The 16,532-nt window shown below is 33.0% G+C and overlaps 3 protein-coding genes across 3 annotated transcripts; 1 reads left to right on the top strand and 2 right to left on the bottom strand.

Annotated features, from left to right (window-relative positions):
- Window positions 1-1,746: 1,746 nt before the first annotated feature.
- LOC116024475 (kirola-like) lies at window positions 1,747-3,214 on the bottom strand. Its single transcript, XM_031265369.1, has 2 exons — window positions 3,020-3,214; window positions 1,747-2,336 (listed from the first exon to the last, which is right to left on the bottom strand). The coding sequence occupies exons 1-2, from the start codon at window positions 3,192-3,194 to the stop codon at window positions 2,068-2,070; spliced, it is 444 nt and encodes a 147-aa protein (XP_031121229.1). The 5' UTR covers window positions 3,195-3,214; the 3' UTR covers window positions 1,747-2,067.
- A 7,812-nt stretch (window positions 3,215-11,026) lies between these two features.
- LOC116024022 (kirola-like) lies at window positions 11,027-12,858 on the top strand. Its single transcript, XM_031264918.1, has 2 exons — window positions 11,027-11,242; window positions 12,406-12,858. Exons 1-2 carry the CDS (start codon window positions 11,068-11,070, stop codon window positions 12,678-12,680), a joined length of 450 nt encoding a protein of 149 aa, XP_031120778.1. The 5' UTR covers window positions 11,027-11,067; the 3' UTR covers window positions 12,681-12,858.
- Window positions 12,859-13,264: 406 nt separating this feature from the next.
- On the bottom strand, window positions 13,265-14,109 carry LOC116025900 (kirola-like). The gene is made up of 2 exons (XM_031267277.1): window positions 13,880-14,109; window positions 13,265-13,800 (listed from the first exon to the last, which is right to left on the bottom strand). Exons 1-2 carry the CDS (start codon window positions 14,061-14,063, stop codon window positions 13,526-13,528), a joined length of 459 nt encoding a protein of 152 aa, XP_031123137.1. The 5' UTR covers window positions 14,064-14,109; the 3' UTR covers window positions 13,265-13,525.
- Between the last annotated feature and the right edge of the window lie 2,423 nt (window positions 14,110-16,532).

Genomic DNA, 16,532 nt, shown 5'->3' on the forward strand with positions numbered 1-16,532 from the left:
TATATATATATATATATATATATATATATATATATATATATATATATATATATATATATATATATATATATATATATATATATATGATGTATCGTATCAGTGCATTTATATTCAATGTGTGTTATGTAAAATAAGTATTATTTCCTTGAAGTTCATAAATAAAAGAATGTGGTATTTTATAATATGTAATACTTCCTATTATCTTCTTGTGTATTATGGGCAATAAACATTAATACAAGCAAGTCTGGTATATAAATGAGCTATGAACAATTAATAATTTCTAAATGAGTTTATTACTGAAATAGTCCCTCGACTATTGTAAAATTACTAATTTAGTCCTTGACAATTTTTTGTGCCCAATTACATCGACTTTGAAAAATTTAATCATTTTGGTCCTCCGTTTGTTCAGGTGTTAGTAGTCAGTGTAATTGGAGAGTATTCAAGTAGGTTGAGAAAATAGTTATGAACAGATATTGTATTGTAACAGAGTCAGTAGTACGATTTTACTCTGAACTGTGTAACCAATTGTTGTATTCCTAATTCTATTTCTTTACATATCTTTTGTATTTGATCTCTGTATCTGATACAACAACCCCTAATTCAAATACGTAAATTAATTTAAAATCAAGTAGGAACTAACCAGGAATCTCTTGCATTTAAAACTCACGACCCTTTTTCAATCTAAAATGTAGGATAACCTTAAATTAATTTCAACTATTATCGCCAAAAAAACATAAATAAGTAAGTGAATAAATTTAGTTGGTTTAAAGTCACCTGAGACTCAGAAAGGGGTACGATAGCACGGTATAAATCGGACCAACGATTGGTCGGTCGGTCGGTCGAGGAATCGTTGAGAAAGTGACAAGGCAGCTGAAGATCTTAGACTCAGAGTGATTGAACATTGCTATTAAAACGATTAATTACTATGGAGGAAAGGTCGGGCTAAAGAAGTAAGAAGAAGATGAGTGAGACCAGACCAACCTAGAGGGGGTCGAGGTAAGAGAGACGGCACAAGAAAGGCGGTGCAAGACAGGCGGTTATGGAAGTTTCCTAAAGAGTTCGTCGGTGGAAAGCGGGAGATCGATGCGGAAGGAAGGTCGAGATAGATTAGGAAAGTGCCTAAAATGTAATAAGGAAAGAGTTCCTAAAGTAGTTTAGAAGTTTCCTAAGGGAGAAATCCCTCCTAGCTTATATAAATAGGGGTTCTAGGCCTCGAGAGAGAGGGAAGCAATTCATTGTACTCAAAAATAATTCGTAATACAAAGAGGGCTGAAAAGTTACTCTAGTTTTTCGATAGTGCTTAGTCGATTTTCTGGTGGTGCTGCCATGCTGGCTTGCCATTCGACCATTCCGTGGGAGATAAAATCAACAGTGTGTATAAAATGAAATTTAACAAGTCTCACTGGTACTAAGATTATTGTATGTATAATGTCAAATGAAACTGTAGTTACAAAATAAATCTTTAGTTGTGCTGAAATTAAACTATAATGTATATAAAATGAAACTGAATATGTTATATAAACAGAACAATTAAGCGGAACGGGTGCCGTTTCTTTTTATTAAAAGGAAAAATACCGCGTTGGATCGTGGTCCACATTAAAATTTGCCAAATTCAAGACTACTGTCCTTTATATTAAAATGGCCGAATTGAGCTAAGTCAAAATTAGGTTGAGTTGTAGGCCCTATTTGGGGTCCGACCTACCCCACCCCTATTTATAATCTTATTAGTTATAATTTAACTATGCATTATAGTTCAATTTATTTATGTGACATTCATAATGCGTAACAGTACATATATGTTATATATGGTACACACTAATATGCATAGAATTATTCTAAAACTAGATATAATTCATATGCATCAAGACCACAACACAAACCTTTATCAATCAAATTGAAAAAGACGTAGAAAGACATATATTTGCTATACCGTGCGTCATATACAATCATTTAATAACTGAAAATGCCAGGTACCAACCGTTATCATCATCATTATTTTTTATAACAAAAAATCGATCTTCTACTTTATTATAGAGTAGGATTATAATTTCTTTCCTCCCAGGATTATTATTTCTTTGCATGATGATTCTCCATTTCTTTGGTAATATCTAGGATAGTTTGGAGATAAGAGAGTGGCTCGGGAATCTCCTCACTCAACTTCTCATACTCAAGAGTCCAAGTCACAAAATGGTCATCATCATTGCTATGAACTTGACATGTTAGGCTGAAACTCTTATAAGACTCCAAGATGTCACCTTTGACCACTTTGAATTTTACCAATTTCTTCTCATCATCTATGGCCTCAATAACATCTTCTGCCATTTTGGTCTTCCCATCTGTCAAAACATTATAATATGCATACGTTAAATTGTTAATTATGAATATTTTTCAATATAACTCATTTAATTAACAAAATTAGACCGGTACTGTATAAGCCAAATGATTAGCTTCAATTATAATCTACTCTGACCAATTTGGTTGGCGTGAGTGACTGTGCACTTTTGTCCCTTAAGAGAGGTCGGGAGTTCGAACCCCCTCTTGTATGGAAAAATCAAAATGGCCACCATCTTGTATGGAAAAACCAATCTGGCCAATTAGGTCGGCCTGGTGCGAACGGGGATTAGTCTGAGTACGGGTTTAAAGGTGCCGCCTACATGAGTATAGTACGGGTTTAAAGGTACCTCATACAGTCAGAGCCTGCTCAGAACACTTCGTGGCCTGACAAAAAAAATTATAATCTACCCTAAATACAACATGGCAATGATTGATTTTGAATTACAAGATCACGAGTTTGAACTTGTAATCTACCCTAAGAGTATCCCAGCCTCCAATTAAACTTGTAACCACAAGATCACGAGTTTGAATCCTAATGGTGCCGGTCAGTTATTGACAACCTAAGTTGATTTATCTCCTTACCTAGTTTCAGCTCTAGTCTGTCCTAGAAATCTTTAAAATCGACACTAGATACTTTTGTAGCGAGCGGGCAAATTAAAGAAAACAAAAGTGTGGCTTTGAGTACCATGGGTAAATTTCAAGGTGATGGTAGAGCCCACGGTTCCTCCCTGGCCTTCAATTGAATGAATAGCTGAACACATGGAGGGCACATCATGTGGTCTCTCTCTATAGATTTCATAATAAACATCTCCATGAAAACTGATCTCTACCTGCCCAACTACCTTGCCTCTTAGGCCCATCTTTTGCCAAAGAGAATAGTGACTTGATTCTTAGTTGTGTGAAACTCAGCTGATAATTCCAGTCTTCTATATAGGCATTCTCAGTTCAAATGTTACTTTCATTGCTACACCCTAGGCCCCTCTTACCTTATTTCTATTATTTGTTTGATTTTGAGAATCCTAATTAACATTGACAGAAAGATTAAAAATGTTTGCTGCGAGTTTATATTGATATGTTTCTAGGATATATAATTCTTGACTAGAGTTTACGAAATAATTTTTACATATATACTAAAATTCTCAAGTTACTCTTTAATAAATTGTTCATAAAAGCAACTACTTAAGAAATTTGACTGCTTGTATGTATCTCAAAAGTTATGGGGTTTGATACTTTGATTACCCTTATTGCTTAGTAAGGGAAATCATAAACTTTTAGGATATATAGGGTGCGTTTGGTTCGCACATGGGAATCGGAATCGGAATGGGTATCAAATACTTGGTAATGGTAATGGGTTTTGGTGAAAGTATTTAGCATGTTTGGTAGTTGGGTGGAATGGGAATGATTATTAATAGTTGGGGAAGAAAGAAGGAAGGGAGATGAAACCATTATTTAATAAGGGTATGAGTTTTCTCATTAATGGGGTATTCCAAACTCATAGTAGCATTCACAAAACCTATCAACCAAACACATGCAATCACTTCCATACCCATTCCTTATGTCTAAACCCACCAACCAAACACACCCATAGTTATTTCACATGCCTGAAGTCGGTGGTCAAGTGTTCACTTATTTGTACTAAGTCTCAAGTTCCTTATATGAGACTCAGGTTTCTAACAAGACCTACAAGGGTTATTGAAATACTTTTGAAATTGAAAAATCTTGAAATAGAAGCTAGGTTGGGGAGTGGAAAATAACAAGGTGAAAGTGGTTTCAATATACGAAGGAGAATAAGATGTTAATTTTCTATTTTACTACTCCAATAATAGAGGGGGTTTTGAGTTTTTTGTCAGGTTGAGGTGAAAATCTAATGTCAGGACTAAACAAGTCACTTCACTCATAGCTAAGGAATAAAAAAAGTCGATGCAATTATAACTGAGAGACTGAATCATCAATATGGGTATAAATCAATCAAGAATCAAATTTGACATTTTCCCAGCTTTAAATCGATATAATGGAAGTAATAGATAAGTATATATTAATGACCAAATAATCCATATTTGATATTTCCACCTTAACTAAACATTTTATTTCTTCAATTTAATGTGTGTAGATATTTCAGGCCACACGTGAAATACGCCAAATGTGAAACTTTTCAGTCCATGGGAAAGTCTTGTATGCTATTGGTGTTTGATTCTATCATTGCACCAATTCATTATTGAAAACATTTTGATGGAGAAAATCAATCTGGGTGATCCGAACCAATTAATCAGATTAATTAAAGAATAAAGAATGAAAAAATATAAAGGCAAGAGTTTTTGAAGGAGACAAATGGTCTTATAATTATATTAATTGCTCAATGAGAGTACAAGAGATGTTTCAAGAATACAAATGCAATGTTTTAGGCCCTGTTTGGTAAATGGTTGTTGAATGTTTGGGTTAGAAGGTATGATTAGTTGATAACATTGGCTGATTGTAAAAAGTTGTTTGATAAATTAGCTGTTTGGTATAATTTCTTTTCTCAAAAAACTAATTGAAAAGGCGGCTTTGAGTAGCCTTTTGAATTTTAGTATTTTGGAGTTACAAAAAGCTTATTAACCAAACAACTAATAGTGGTTAAATAAGCCAAAATTGACTGATAGGCTGATTATTTACCAAACAGGGCCTTTATAGATAGCTCCGGGCAATCGCCTATGCGAATCGGGTGCTGCCTATTTAGGACAAGTGGTTACAATTCCGCTTGACTGAGTCGCATGACTTGTCCCGATTGACTTCATTGGGCTGATCCGACCCATTCACATCGGGTCGGGCCACCATGGACGAGGTCGGCATCATCCACTTCGGGTCGGTCTCATCCGCGTCGATTCGTCTTCTCTCATATTAGTCCGTTTCGGCTCAGATCAGATTGCTTCATAGCTTGAGTCCATGCTTAATATATCCATCACATTTATATTATTTTAGTTAAACGCATAAAAACTTTGATCTATTACAACTAGAGTGGTATTTGAGATAGGGATGAATGTTTATAGATTATACAAACTTGTTGGAGTAATATTCTTCCATTACATTAAGCTAGGTTGCTGACCTAGTTTAAAAAGATGTCATCTTAATGGGCCAACCCAAATATAATAATGGATGTTATGTCAGACTTGGCCCAAACTCTATGCACACAATTGTTATACCATGGACCATACGATTTACCTTACATTGTATACTCCGATCCAAAACAAAATTTAAATTATGTACCAGCGGTTAATAAAGTACGGAGTATATATCTACTATAATTAGCAGTTTATGTACCTATAGTTAACATATTATGTACTTGCAATTAATAAATTATGTACTTGTTGCAATTACTACAATTAACATATTATGTACTTGCAGTTAATAAATTATGCACAGGTAGTTAACATATTATGTACTTTCAATTTATCTATACACACAGATTTAATTTTTGCGAAACGGAGAGGAATGGGTGCCGTTTCTTTTCATTAGAGGAAACTACACCGTTTTGATGCTTGGACCACCATGCATTGTGGACCGCACGGTCCACCGTAAAATTTGCGAGAGACAATCGTTATACCCTGCACCACGTACGTAAAACGACGTCGTTTCGGTGTTAGTGGACGCGGACGCGAATGACTCCAGGGAATTCATTATCTATAATACACATAATTATTATCTAGAATACACAGAACGTTTGCCTAGAATACACAGAATGTTTGCCCAAAATACACAGAATATTGACACAAAATACACAGATGTTAGTAGATGCGGACGCGGACGCGGACGCGGACGCGAATGACTCTAGGGAATTCATTATCTATAATACACATAATCATTATATAGAATACACAGAACGTTTGCCTAGAATACACAGAATGTTTGCCCAGAATACACAGAATATTGACACAAAATACACAGAACTCATCCTCCTAACATTCGAATGGACAAACACATCACAACCTGTGTTAATAACATGAATACACAGAATATTGACACAAAATACACAGAACTCATCCTCCTAAACATTCGAATGCACAAACACATCACAACATGTGTTACTAACATGAATACACATAACGGTTGCCTAGAATACACAGAACGGTTGCCTAGAATACACAAAATGATTGTCTGGAATACACAGAATATTAACATAAATACAGAGACCGGCCGAAACGAGAAACGTGATTTCCAAAAAAAAACTGACGATTAGTTTACAATGCTCAAAACTACGTCGTTTAGGAACGTGGTGCACATTGCTATGTGCACCGTGGTGCACAGTATAATTTGCCTAAGTTGATTTCTTGTCCTTTTATCTGTAATAAATAAATTTTTATGTTGAATTGTAGTAAAATAAAACAAAAATAGGGGATAAAATGAATTGGATACTCAAGTCATTGTGGTCTTGAATGCGCGCAAATATATGCAGTTGCTTTTTGTATAAATAAGTGCATCAATTTTGAATATAATGCATTTGTGGTTAATTATAATCTCAAGAACTATAACAAAAGTAGCTCGGAATTATTTTTTTTAATTAAAATTCATGTTTAGAGATAGAATTGCAGTTCTTGTTCAAATTTGTTAAACATATTTGAATTTAAGACTAGGAATAAAACATATATATCCTGGTCTAAAACTGTTTATCCTTGTAATTGATAATGAATTCATTTAGATGCAAACGGTATTGCAATTCTGAAATAATATTAGGACTAAATGCAAAATTCATATAATAGTTGAGAAATAAAAATTGAATTAGTTCATATTTTTTTTGGGTTCTTCCCAAAGGTATCCCTCCGGCCGACATCCAGAAGATTAATTATAACTTTTCTTTATAATTAACGGTAAGATCATAGGATGTAAACGAAAGACTACAAATGAAAACTATAAAATTGAATATGCCAATTTTGAAAGACTAGAATAAAATATGGTATTGACACAATAGTCGAGGACTAAAAATAAAATTAGCTTAATAAGAAAAAAACTTGTGTGAGACCGTCTCACCATGAGACGGGTCGAGTCGAGTCGGGTCAAGATGCAAAGGTAACACTTATATGCACAAATGTCATACTTATATGCTCAAATGTAATACTAATCAGAAATAAATTTGTTGTTACTTATAAGGGTAAATGTAATACTTTTAAGGAAAAATACAATACTTTTACATTTCGATTTAAAAGTATTACATTTTTCCACAAAAGTATTATATTTGCCCTTATAAGTAAGGGACACTTGTCAACATTACTTATTATGAAAAATGTATTACTTTTGCTCTAATAAGTAACAAAAATTGTATTCTTGATTAGTGTTATATTTGAGCATATAAGTATGATATTTGCACATATAAGTATGACATTTGCATAGTGCTTTGACCCGACCCGACCTGTCTCACGAATAAGGATCCGTGAGACGGTCTCACACAAGTGTGACCCAATAAGAATAGAGTATGTTTAATCAGAAGTCGAGGGACGTTTATTGCCGCTAAGCGAGTAACATGGACGGCGACTTACACGGTTGAGGAAGCCGAGGTAGTGAGCGTCTGAGAGGCTTTAAGCTGGATTAAGGACTTAAACTGGGAAGAAGTCGACGTAGAGATGAGTCAAGTAGTCTTTCATGCGTTAAGCTCTGTCCCTTTTAATTCAACGCTTGGTTCTATAGTAGAAGACATTAGGAAAATAGCACGGTGTAATTTTTAGTTTATTAGACGATCTGCGAATCATGCCACCCACATACTAGCAAGGGAGGTCGTTTCTTTGTCAGGTTGTGAGGAATGCAGGAATACTCCGCCTCACTTTCTTGTAGACTATCTTACCTTCTATTTAATTAATGCAATAATATGTATTTGGTTTTCAAAAAAAACAAAAGAAAAAAAAAGAATAGAGTATTCTAATATGCTTTAACATACTTGGTAAGGGTAAGCAGAAAAACACTACTGACCAATAATAGAATCGACTAAATTTTTTAGATTTCAGTTTTTCAGTCGGTTAAGACTATCTTGATGGTAGTCGGTAGAAATTCAATAAGCATTTAAACATAAGGATGTGCAATGATCGGTTATCAGCCTGTTATTGGTTATGAAGTTGAAAATTTGTCAATTATTTTAAGTTTTCAATAGGTTAACACTCGGTTTCAAATATGTAAACAAAAAAAAAAATTAAAAAAATTACTTCAATTGTTAACCAAAAATCGACGAAAACTGACCATTGCACACCCCTAGTACTCAGAGAGTACAACTTTTTTCTAAATATTTTATGATGTGTGGTAATATGGAAGGTCACCCAGGCAAGTTTGAAACCAAATTATGAGTTTCTTTTTTTCTTTTTTTTTTTTAATCACCAAAAAAAATGAGTTTCTTTTTTTTTTTTTCAACCAAATTATGAGTTTAGTTATCTCATGTTACAATTTTAAATCTTTGGTTATGACTAAATTGTAATATTTGATCTTGTGGGAAAGTAATTTTTAATCAATAAAATTTTTGATGTGAAATGAACTAATTTAAATTACAACATGATTACAAATTTATGAACTATTCATACTCACACTAAACATGCCAAACGTGAAAAATGTCGGGTCTAAAGAAAATCTTGCACGATGTTGGTGTTAGATTTTGTCCTTGCACCAACCAATTATCGAATTCTTTTTTATTAAATATTGTGAATCCTGTCCTAGATACAGACGAATGTTTTTTGGATTATGCCAAATTGTTGGAGTAATATCCTTTCTGTCCTGTAAGTTACTAATAGCGGCACTATGTACAGACATTAAAAACCAATATACTTATATTGCTATCTCAAATAGTGACAAAATTTGGTGATTTTTTTTTGGGATAAGGGTCAAATAGACCCTCAAACTATAATCAATTGTGCAATTAGGCCCTCGAACAATAAAAAGCTTCAATTAGGCCCTCGAACTTGTTATTTTGAGGCAAATAGACCCTTTAACCTATTTGTGACCTATAATTGCAGGTCACCAAAAATTCCGGCCAACTCCGGCGATCGTCCGGCGAAGTTCCGGCAAACAACACAAAACCATCCACCACCGGCGACCGTGGAGATGGCCACCAACTGGTCGCCATCCCCAGTGACGGAGATGGCGACCAGTTGGTCGCCATCTCCAGTAGACGGAGATGGTGACCAACTTGGTCACCATCTCCGCTGCCGGACTCCACCGGCGACCGTGAGGTCGCCGGTGGTGGATGGTTTTGTGTTGTTTGCCGGACGATCGCCGGAGTTGGCCGGAATTTTTGGTGACCTGCAATTATAGGTCACAAATAGGTTAAAGGGTCTATTTGCCCCAAAATAACAAGTTCGGGGCCCTAATTGAAGCTTTTTATTGTTCAAGGGCCTAATTGCACAATTGATTATAGTTTGAGGGTCTATTTGACCCTTATCCCTTTTTTTTTTTTTTACATATTGCGTAATCTTTAAAATATATCAAATGATCCCTATTATCCTATTGAAGTACAAATAGTTAATATTGTCCCCAACTAAAATTCAAACCTATGATTTTCCATTTGAGATAATCATTTCGTGCCACTAGGCTACCTATGACAATACTGTCCCCACTAAAGCTCGAACCTATAACTTCCTATATGAGAGAGTTACTTTGTGTCACTAGACCACAAGGTTATTGTCCTAACTTTTCTCTCTAAATTACTTTTTGATTTAAATTAACTCCACCCATTTTTCCTCTTATGTACTTGTTTTATTTTTATTTTCTAACCATTCGATTTACTAAATCGATGGCTAGTATTTGTCCACACTTCACAGGGAAAGCTTTGTTATATATATATATATATATATATATATATACACATATATATGGGCGGCGGTGCACTCCTACGAAAATTGTTACCTAGCTAGGAGAGAACGTAACTAAAAACTAATTAGAGTTGTATATTTAGAAAGAGCGAAAGAGCTAACGGATCAAGAGCAATAGAAAAAACTTATGTGACACTTTTTGTAAATAAATCAAAGTGTAAGTAACGACACTATATAGAATGGCATCATACAACTTTTAACAATATAGAGCGCAAGTAAGTAAAACTACATAGTATTAGTTGTTAATACAAATTCAGAAAATTAAATATAAAGCTAAACCATACAAATTTAACTCCTATTACACATGAAGGTAATAAGAAGTATTAAATATGGTAGAGTACCTTATTACTTTATTTTAAGTAACATACTACGAGTACAGAGGCATTGATACATTACAAATTAAGCATCCATTTAATTTCATGTTCATGGGTTCAGCTTGGCATGGTGTTACGAAATTTATCACATACATTTTGATATAAAAGGGAGGGAAGAAAACAAGAGTGTGAGGTGTCTACATTGACCTTCAACTGCATGAATAGCTGAGCACATGGAGGGAAGATGATGTGGTCTTTCTTTAAGGATTTCAAATAAATTAAAATTGAACTAAAAGCTCAGTATATATGTTATAAACAAGAGTAAATAAATTAAAAACCTCATTATTGATTATTCGAACACAAATACATACATATAATGCCACCTGATAATGGTCCATCTAATAAGCATTGAATATATGTAATTGTGTTTCCCATTAAGTTTCTGCTTTTACTTGGTGGCCTACATACACTAATTAAAATAAATAAGGAGACTGGTTTTGGCAGGCCTATATAAGACTACAAGGATGAGCTGATTTTCTCACAACTAAGAATCGAATCATCACTACATACATACTCTGATCTCTTTGAGTGTTTGGTATAATATGGGCCTAAAAGGGAAGCTACTTGGGCAGATAGAGATCAGTATTAATGGAGATTTATTTCATGAAATCCTTGGAGCCAGACCCCATCATCTGCCTTCCATGACCTCAGTTGTTCTTGCAGTCGATGGCCAATGGGGAACTCAAGGCTGTACCACCATCTTTAAATATACCCAAGGTACGATAGTGTACATTGAATAAACATCGTCTTGTAATCCTAGTCGGCAAAGGATTACAAAAAGGAAATTTGAATTTGTGATATTGTGATTACAAGTTTGTATTCTCAGCTATCTTAGTTGAGGTCACTCCACCTCAAAATCTTGTTTTAATTTCTATCATTTCCTCCCTTAGGGCATGTTTACTAACAGAAAACTGTTGTCTGTTTTCTGTTTTCTAATTTTTCCAGTTTTCATTCTCTGTTTTATGTTTAGACAATTTGTTTACTAACACTTATTTTTTCAAATTTATTTTTTTAGATTAACGTTATAAAATTAACAATAAGTTTAATTTCCTGTGATTTTTAGACCTTATATTTAAAATATTTTAAAATATATTTGGTTTAAATAGAATAAATATATTTTTTACTTTTAAGTCCAATATATGTAAAAAAAAATTAAATTTGATATCCGAACCAAATTTATATCTGTATATAGCATAAATAAAAATATATATGAAGTTATGAACCAATAACTTATTAAGTTCACATAAAATTTAGTTTAGATAATATTAATATTTTTTGAGCTAATATTTAAAATATGTTTGGATATATTCATTTGAATGACATGTATATTATTTTGAAATCTAATATAGTAATATATGTGAAATTTCGATATCTAATATATGGACCAAACTTGTATCCGATATAACATAATTAAAAATATTCGAACCAATAATCAATTGAGTTCAATCCAAATATATATAAAACGTGGTATAGATTTCAATTTTTAATTTTGATAATGTGAATGATGTATAATTTTAAGCATAACCAAATAAATGTGAATGATGTATAATAAATGTAATCATAGTAATGAATAAATATGTAAGTAGATAATGGTGAGAATGTGGTTATAGTGACATATAGTATAATAGATGATAGTTGATTATGTTTTTCATTTAGAAAACAGTTTTTTTTAGTGTTTCAGTTTTCTAGAAAATTGAAAAATTATTTTCTATTTTCAAAATGGAAAACTGTGCTAGTAAACATGTTTTCTGTTTTCTGTTTTTCAGTTTTTCAAATTTCCAGAAAACTGGAGAAAATTTCCAGTTAGTAAACAAGCCCTCAAAATGTTATGTGACCTTTTTGTTAACACATGGATATTCTAATTAATGCTTGGCGTATAGGTGAGAAAACTGAAATCGGGGAGAGTTTTATGGACACTATAGATGATGAGAAGAAAATGGTGAAATACAGAGTGGTAAAAGGTGACATCTTGAAATCTTTTAAGAGTTTCATCATAACATGTGAAGTTGAAACCAATGGAGATGACAACTTTGTGACTTGGACTGTTGTGTATGAAAAGCTCAAAGAGGAGATTCCTGAGCCACTCACCTTTATGGAATATTTGTTTACACTGACCAAAGAAACGGTGGATCACCTTGCCAAGGTGAACCCATGAATATGAGTCGTAATTATAATTATATATTAATAATATATTAAATAATGGATGCTTTGTGATGTATCGTATTAGTGCCTCTATATTCAAACTTCAAAGTGTGTGTTACGTTGTAAAATAAGTAAAGAATTATTTCCTTGCAGTTCATAAATAAAATAATGTGGTATTTTATAATATTTAATACTTCCGATTATCTTCTTGTGTATTATGGGCAATAAACATTAATATAAGCAAGTCTGGTATGTAAATGAGCTATGAACGAATTATAATATATAAGTAGTGTGTACTACACTTTAATATTTTTATTTGTTTTTTTTTTGGAAAATAATATTTTTATTTGTTAAGTTCTTTATTTTTGTTTTTATTTGTCCACACTTCGAACGGAAAGCTTTGTTTTATATATGTGTGGGCGCGCGCGGCGGTGCACTCTTGCGAAAACTGTTACCTAGCTAGGAGAGAACTAAGAATCAATTAGAGTTGTATATTTAGAAAGAGCGAAAGAGCTAACGGATCAAGATCAATAGAAAAAACGGAGGTGACATTTTTGAAAATAAATCAATCTTTAAAGTATAAGTAACAACACTATATAGAATGACAACATTCAACTTTCAACAATATAGAGTGCAAATAAGTAAATTAAACTACAATCTATATATTGATAATATAAATTCAGGAAATTAAATATAAAACTAAACAATAAAAATTTGAACTCCTATTACACATGAAGGTAATAAGAAGTATTAAATATGGTAGAAAACCTTATTGCTTTAATTTATTTTAAGTAACACACTACGAGTATAGATCGAGGCATTGATACATTACAAAGCATCATCCATTTAATTTCTTCTTCATGGATTTAGCTTGGCGTGGTGATCGTCCATATCTTTGGTCATATTAAAAAGAAACTCCAAATAGGAGAGTGGCTCCGGAATTTCCTCTTTCAGCTTCTCATACTCGAGAGTCCATGTCACAAAGTTGTCATCGCCATTGCTATCAACTTCACATGTTACGGTAAAGTTCTTATAAGATTCCAAGACATCACCACCAACCACTCTGAATTTCACCATTTTTTTCTCATCATCTATCGCCTCAATAACATCCTCAGCGGTTTTGGTTTTCCCATCTGTCAAACATTAATTACAAAAATTGTCACATAACATTTTGATATAAAAGTGAGGAGGAAAGAAAAGAGGAGTGTCTACCATGGGTAAATTTGAAGATGACGGTAGAGCCACTAGAGCCCACAGTTCCCCATTGGCCTTCAACTTCATGAATAGCTGAGCACATGGAGGGAAGATGATGTGGTCTTTCTTTAAGGATTTCATGATATAAATCTCCATGAAAGCTGATCTCTACCTGCCCAAGCAGCTTGCCTTTCAGGCCCATCTTATACCAAAGAGAGTAGTGATGAATATTTTTAGTTGTGATGAGAAACTCAGGTGATGATTGGAGTCTTATATATAGGCCTTCAGCTCAAATAATGACAATTTATATTATGGACGCGGGTAGCACTATGGATCCTGGTCTAATACACAGAATTTAACTTTATAATATACAGAATTCATATTCATAATGATCCTGATCCAATACACAGAATTTGACTTATAATGTATAGAATTCATGTTCATAATACATATATATACATAAACACAGTATAATTAAAATGAATTAAATACTTAACATAATACATATAATTCATGTTCATAATGCACAGAATTCATGTTCATTATATCGTGTTTATGTGTATGTGTATTATAAACATGAATTCTGTACACTATAATTTTAAATTCTGTGTATTGGATCAGGTTTTACCGTGTACCGTGGACCTTGGTCCACGATATAACAATTGTCCAATAATGTTACCAATTCCCAACCACCCTGCTTACCTTATTCAATTATTTCATTTATTTGATTATTTTTGTGAATCATATACTAACGTAACCTACACCACATAAATAGATAAATAGTACATACAATAATTGAATATTACTATTCACGAGCTATAAATGAGAAAGTGACAATACTAATTGGTAGACCTGGCCTCAACATAGTTGTGATGCAAGCATCACAAGAGCTAATAATCAGCAAACTAACTAACATACACCAGCCAAAGACCTTGTAGTGTAGTGGCACCCGGTTATACCCCACATGGGAAGGGTGAGTTTGAGCCTCAGTACAGGTGATATTGACTCTATGTGTTTCATTTGGTTGAGAAAGTAGCTATGAACAGATACTATGTTGTAACAGAGTCAATAGCACTAAAAAAAAACTAACATACAGGTACAATAATTTATATATGTTTAATTCATGATATTTACAATTTTAGTTAAGCAGATAGCCCCTGAAGAAAATTTATAATTCTGTCCCCAACAGAGGAAGCTAGAAACCATTGCGTTCTGATGTTGTCTTGTGGATTAAAAATAATTTATTAACATTTTTTTTATTATAGTTAATTAACTATATAAATAAATATTAAAAAAAAAGTAGAAGAAATCTTTTAAAATGTTTTGAAATTATAATAAATCTTTATATTGAAGATAAATTTCAAGTGCCACCAACCTGGCTTAGTGTGAGGTAAAAATGATGGTCTATCCCAAGTTCATAGTATAAACAGAAAATACTAGAACAACTTTCATTTCTTACTCTCAACTTTTATTCCTTCTCACAAATTTTTGATGTCACACTTTTTTGGGATTCATATGATAAAAATATACTATCAATATTTGCTACATCATGAAGTAAAAGTGATGTAGTAGAATTTAAAAGGACATATAATAGAAATATAGAACTCTAGTATAGACCGTGCTATTAGTTCGAGCCCGGCCCATAGATATTGGACCAGGTTTGGCTAATCAAATAGATGGACCTAGACAAGAACACATCCATTTGATACCTCTACCAGTACTCGACCTATTCGCATACCAACTAAGACAACTAGGAATACGGTAAATTATACAATGTATCAGGGTTTACCATGCATTGTGGATTCTGATTCAAAAATAATCTTCAGATTTTGTACTGCAATTGACACACTCTGTACCTGTGGTTAATCGTTTTTGTACCTGTAAACAAATTGAAGACACATCACATAGTAATTACAGACACTTAACATGATAATTACAGACTCATTGCATGAACTGTTAACTGCAAGTACAAAATATGTTAACTGCACATACACATATAACATGTTGACCAACATCTTATGTATCTGCAGTTAACAATTTATCTAGTTATCGTATATGTAATTACCATGTTATGTGCTTTTAATTTGTTTACAAGTATATAAATTGTTAATTGCAAATAAAAAAGTGTTAATTGTATATACATAATTTTTGGATCAGGATTCACAATGAAATATGGAATTTTTTTTTTTTGAAAACAATGAAATATGAATCTAGTCCATGGTATAACGAGTTGTAGGAATACACTCACCGCCTACTACCGCAAATTATGTTGTGGACCTGGGTCCAAAACTACGTCGTTTTGTCTTTTTTTTTTTTTAAATTAGTAAACATATTACTGAATATAGAGTTGTCCAAAAATGTGTGAATGTAGAGGTTTCAAAGTGTGAATGTAGAGTATAGAAATCGTGAATGTAGACTTGTGATTGTGTGAATGTAGAGTTGCCCAAAAATGTGTGAATGTGGAGGTTTCGAATTGTGAATATGGAGTATAGAAATCGTGAATGTACAGTTATGCATGTGTGAATCTGTAATAGAGTTAAGAAGTTCTAGCAACTTGTAGCCCTATAATGTGTGAATGTGGAGTTCTCACGTTGTGAATATGGAGTATAGGACCTGTGAATATAGAGTTTTGAATGTGTGAATGCATAACAGTGGTAATATAGTTACTAAA

Source organism: Ipomoea triloba, chromosome 7 (genome assembly GCF_003576645.1).
Source record: "Ipomoea triloba cultivar NCNSP0323 chromosome 7, ASM357664v1".
In the NCBI taxonomy this organism is placed as follows: domain Eukaryota; kingdom Viridiplantae; phylum Streptophyta; class Magnoliopsida; order Solanales; family Convolvulaceae; genus Ipomoea; species Ipomoea triloba.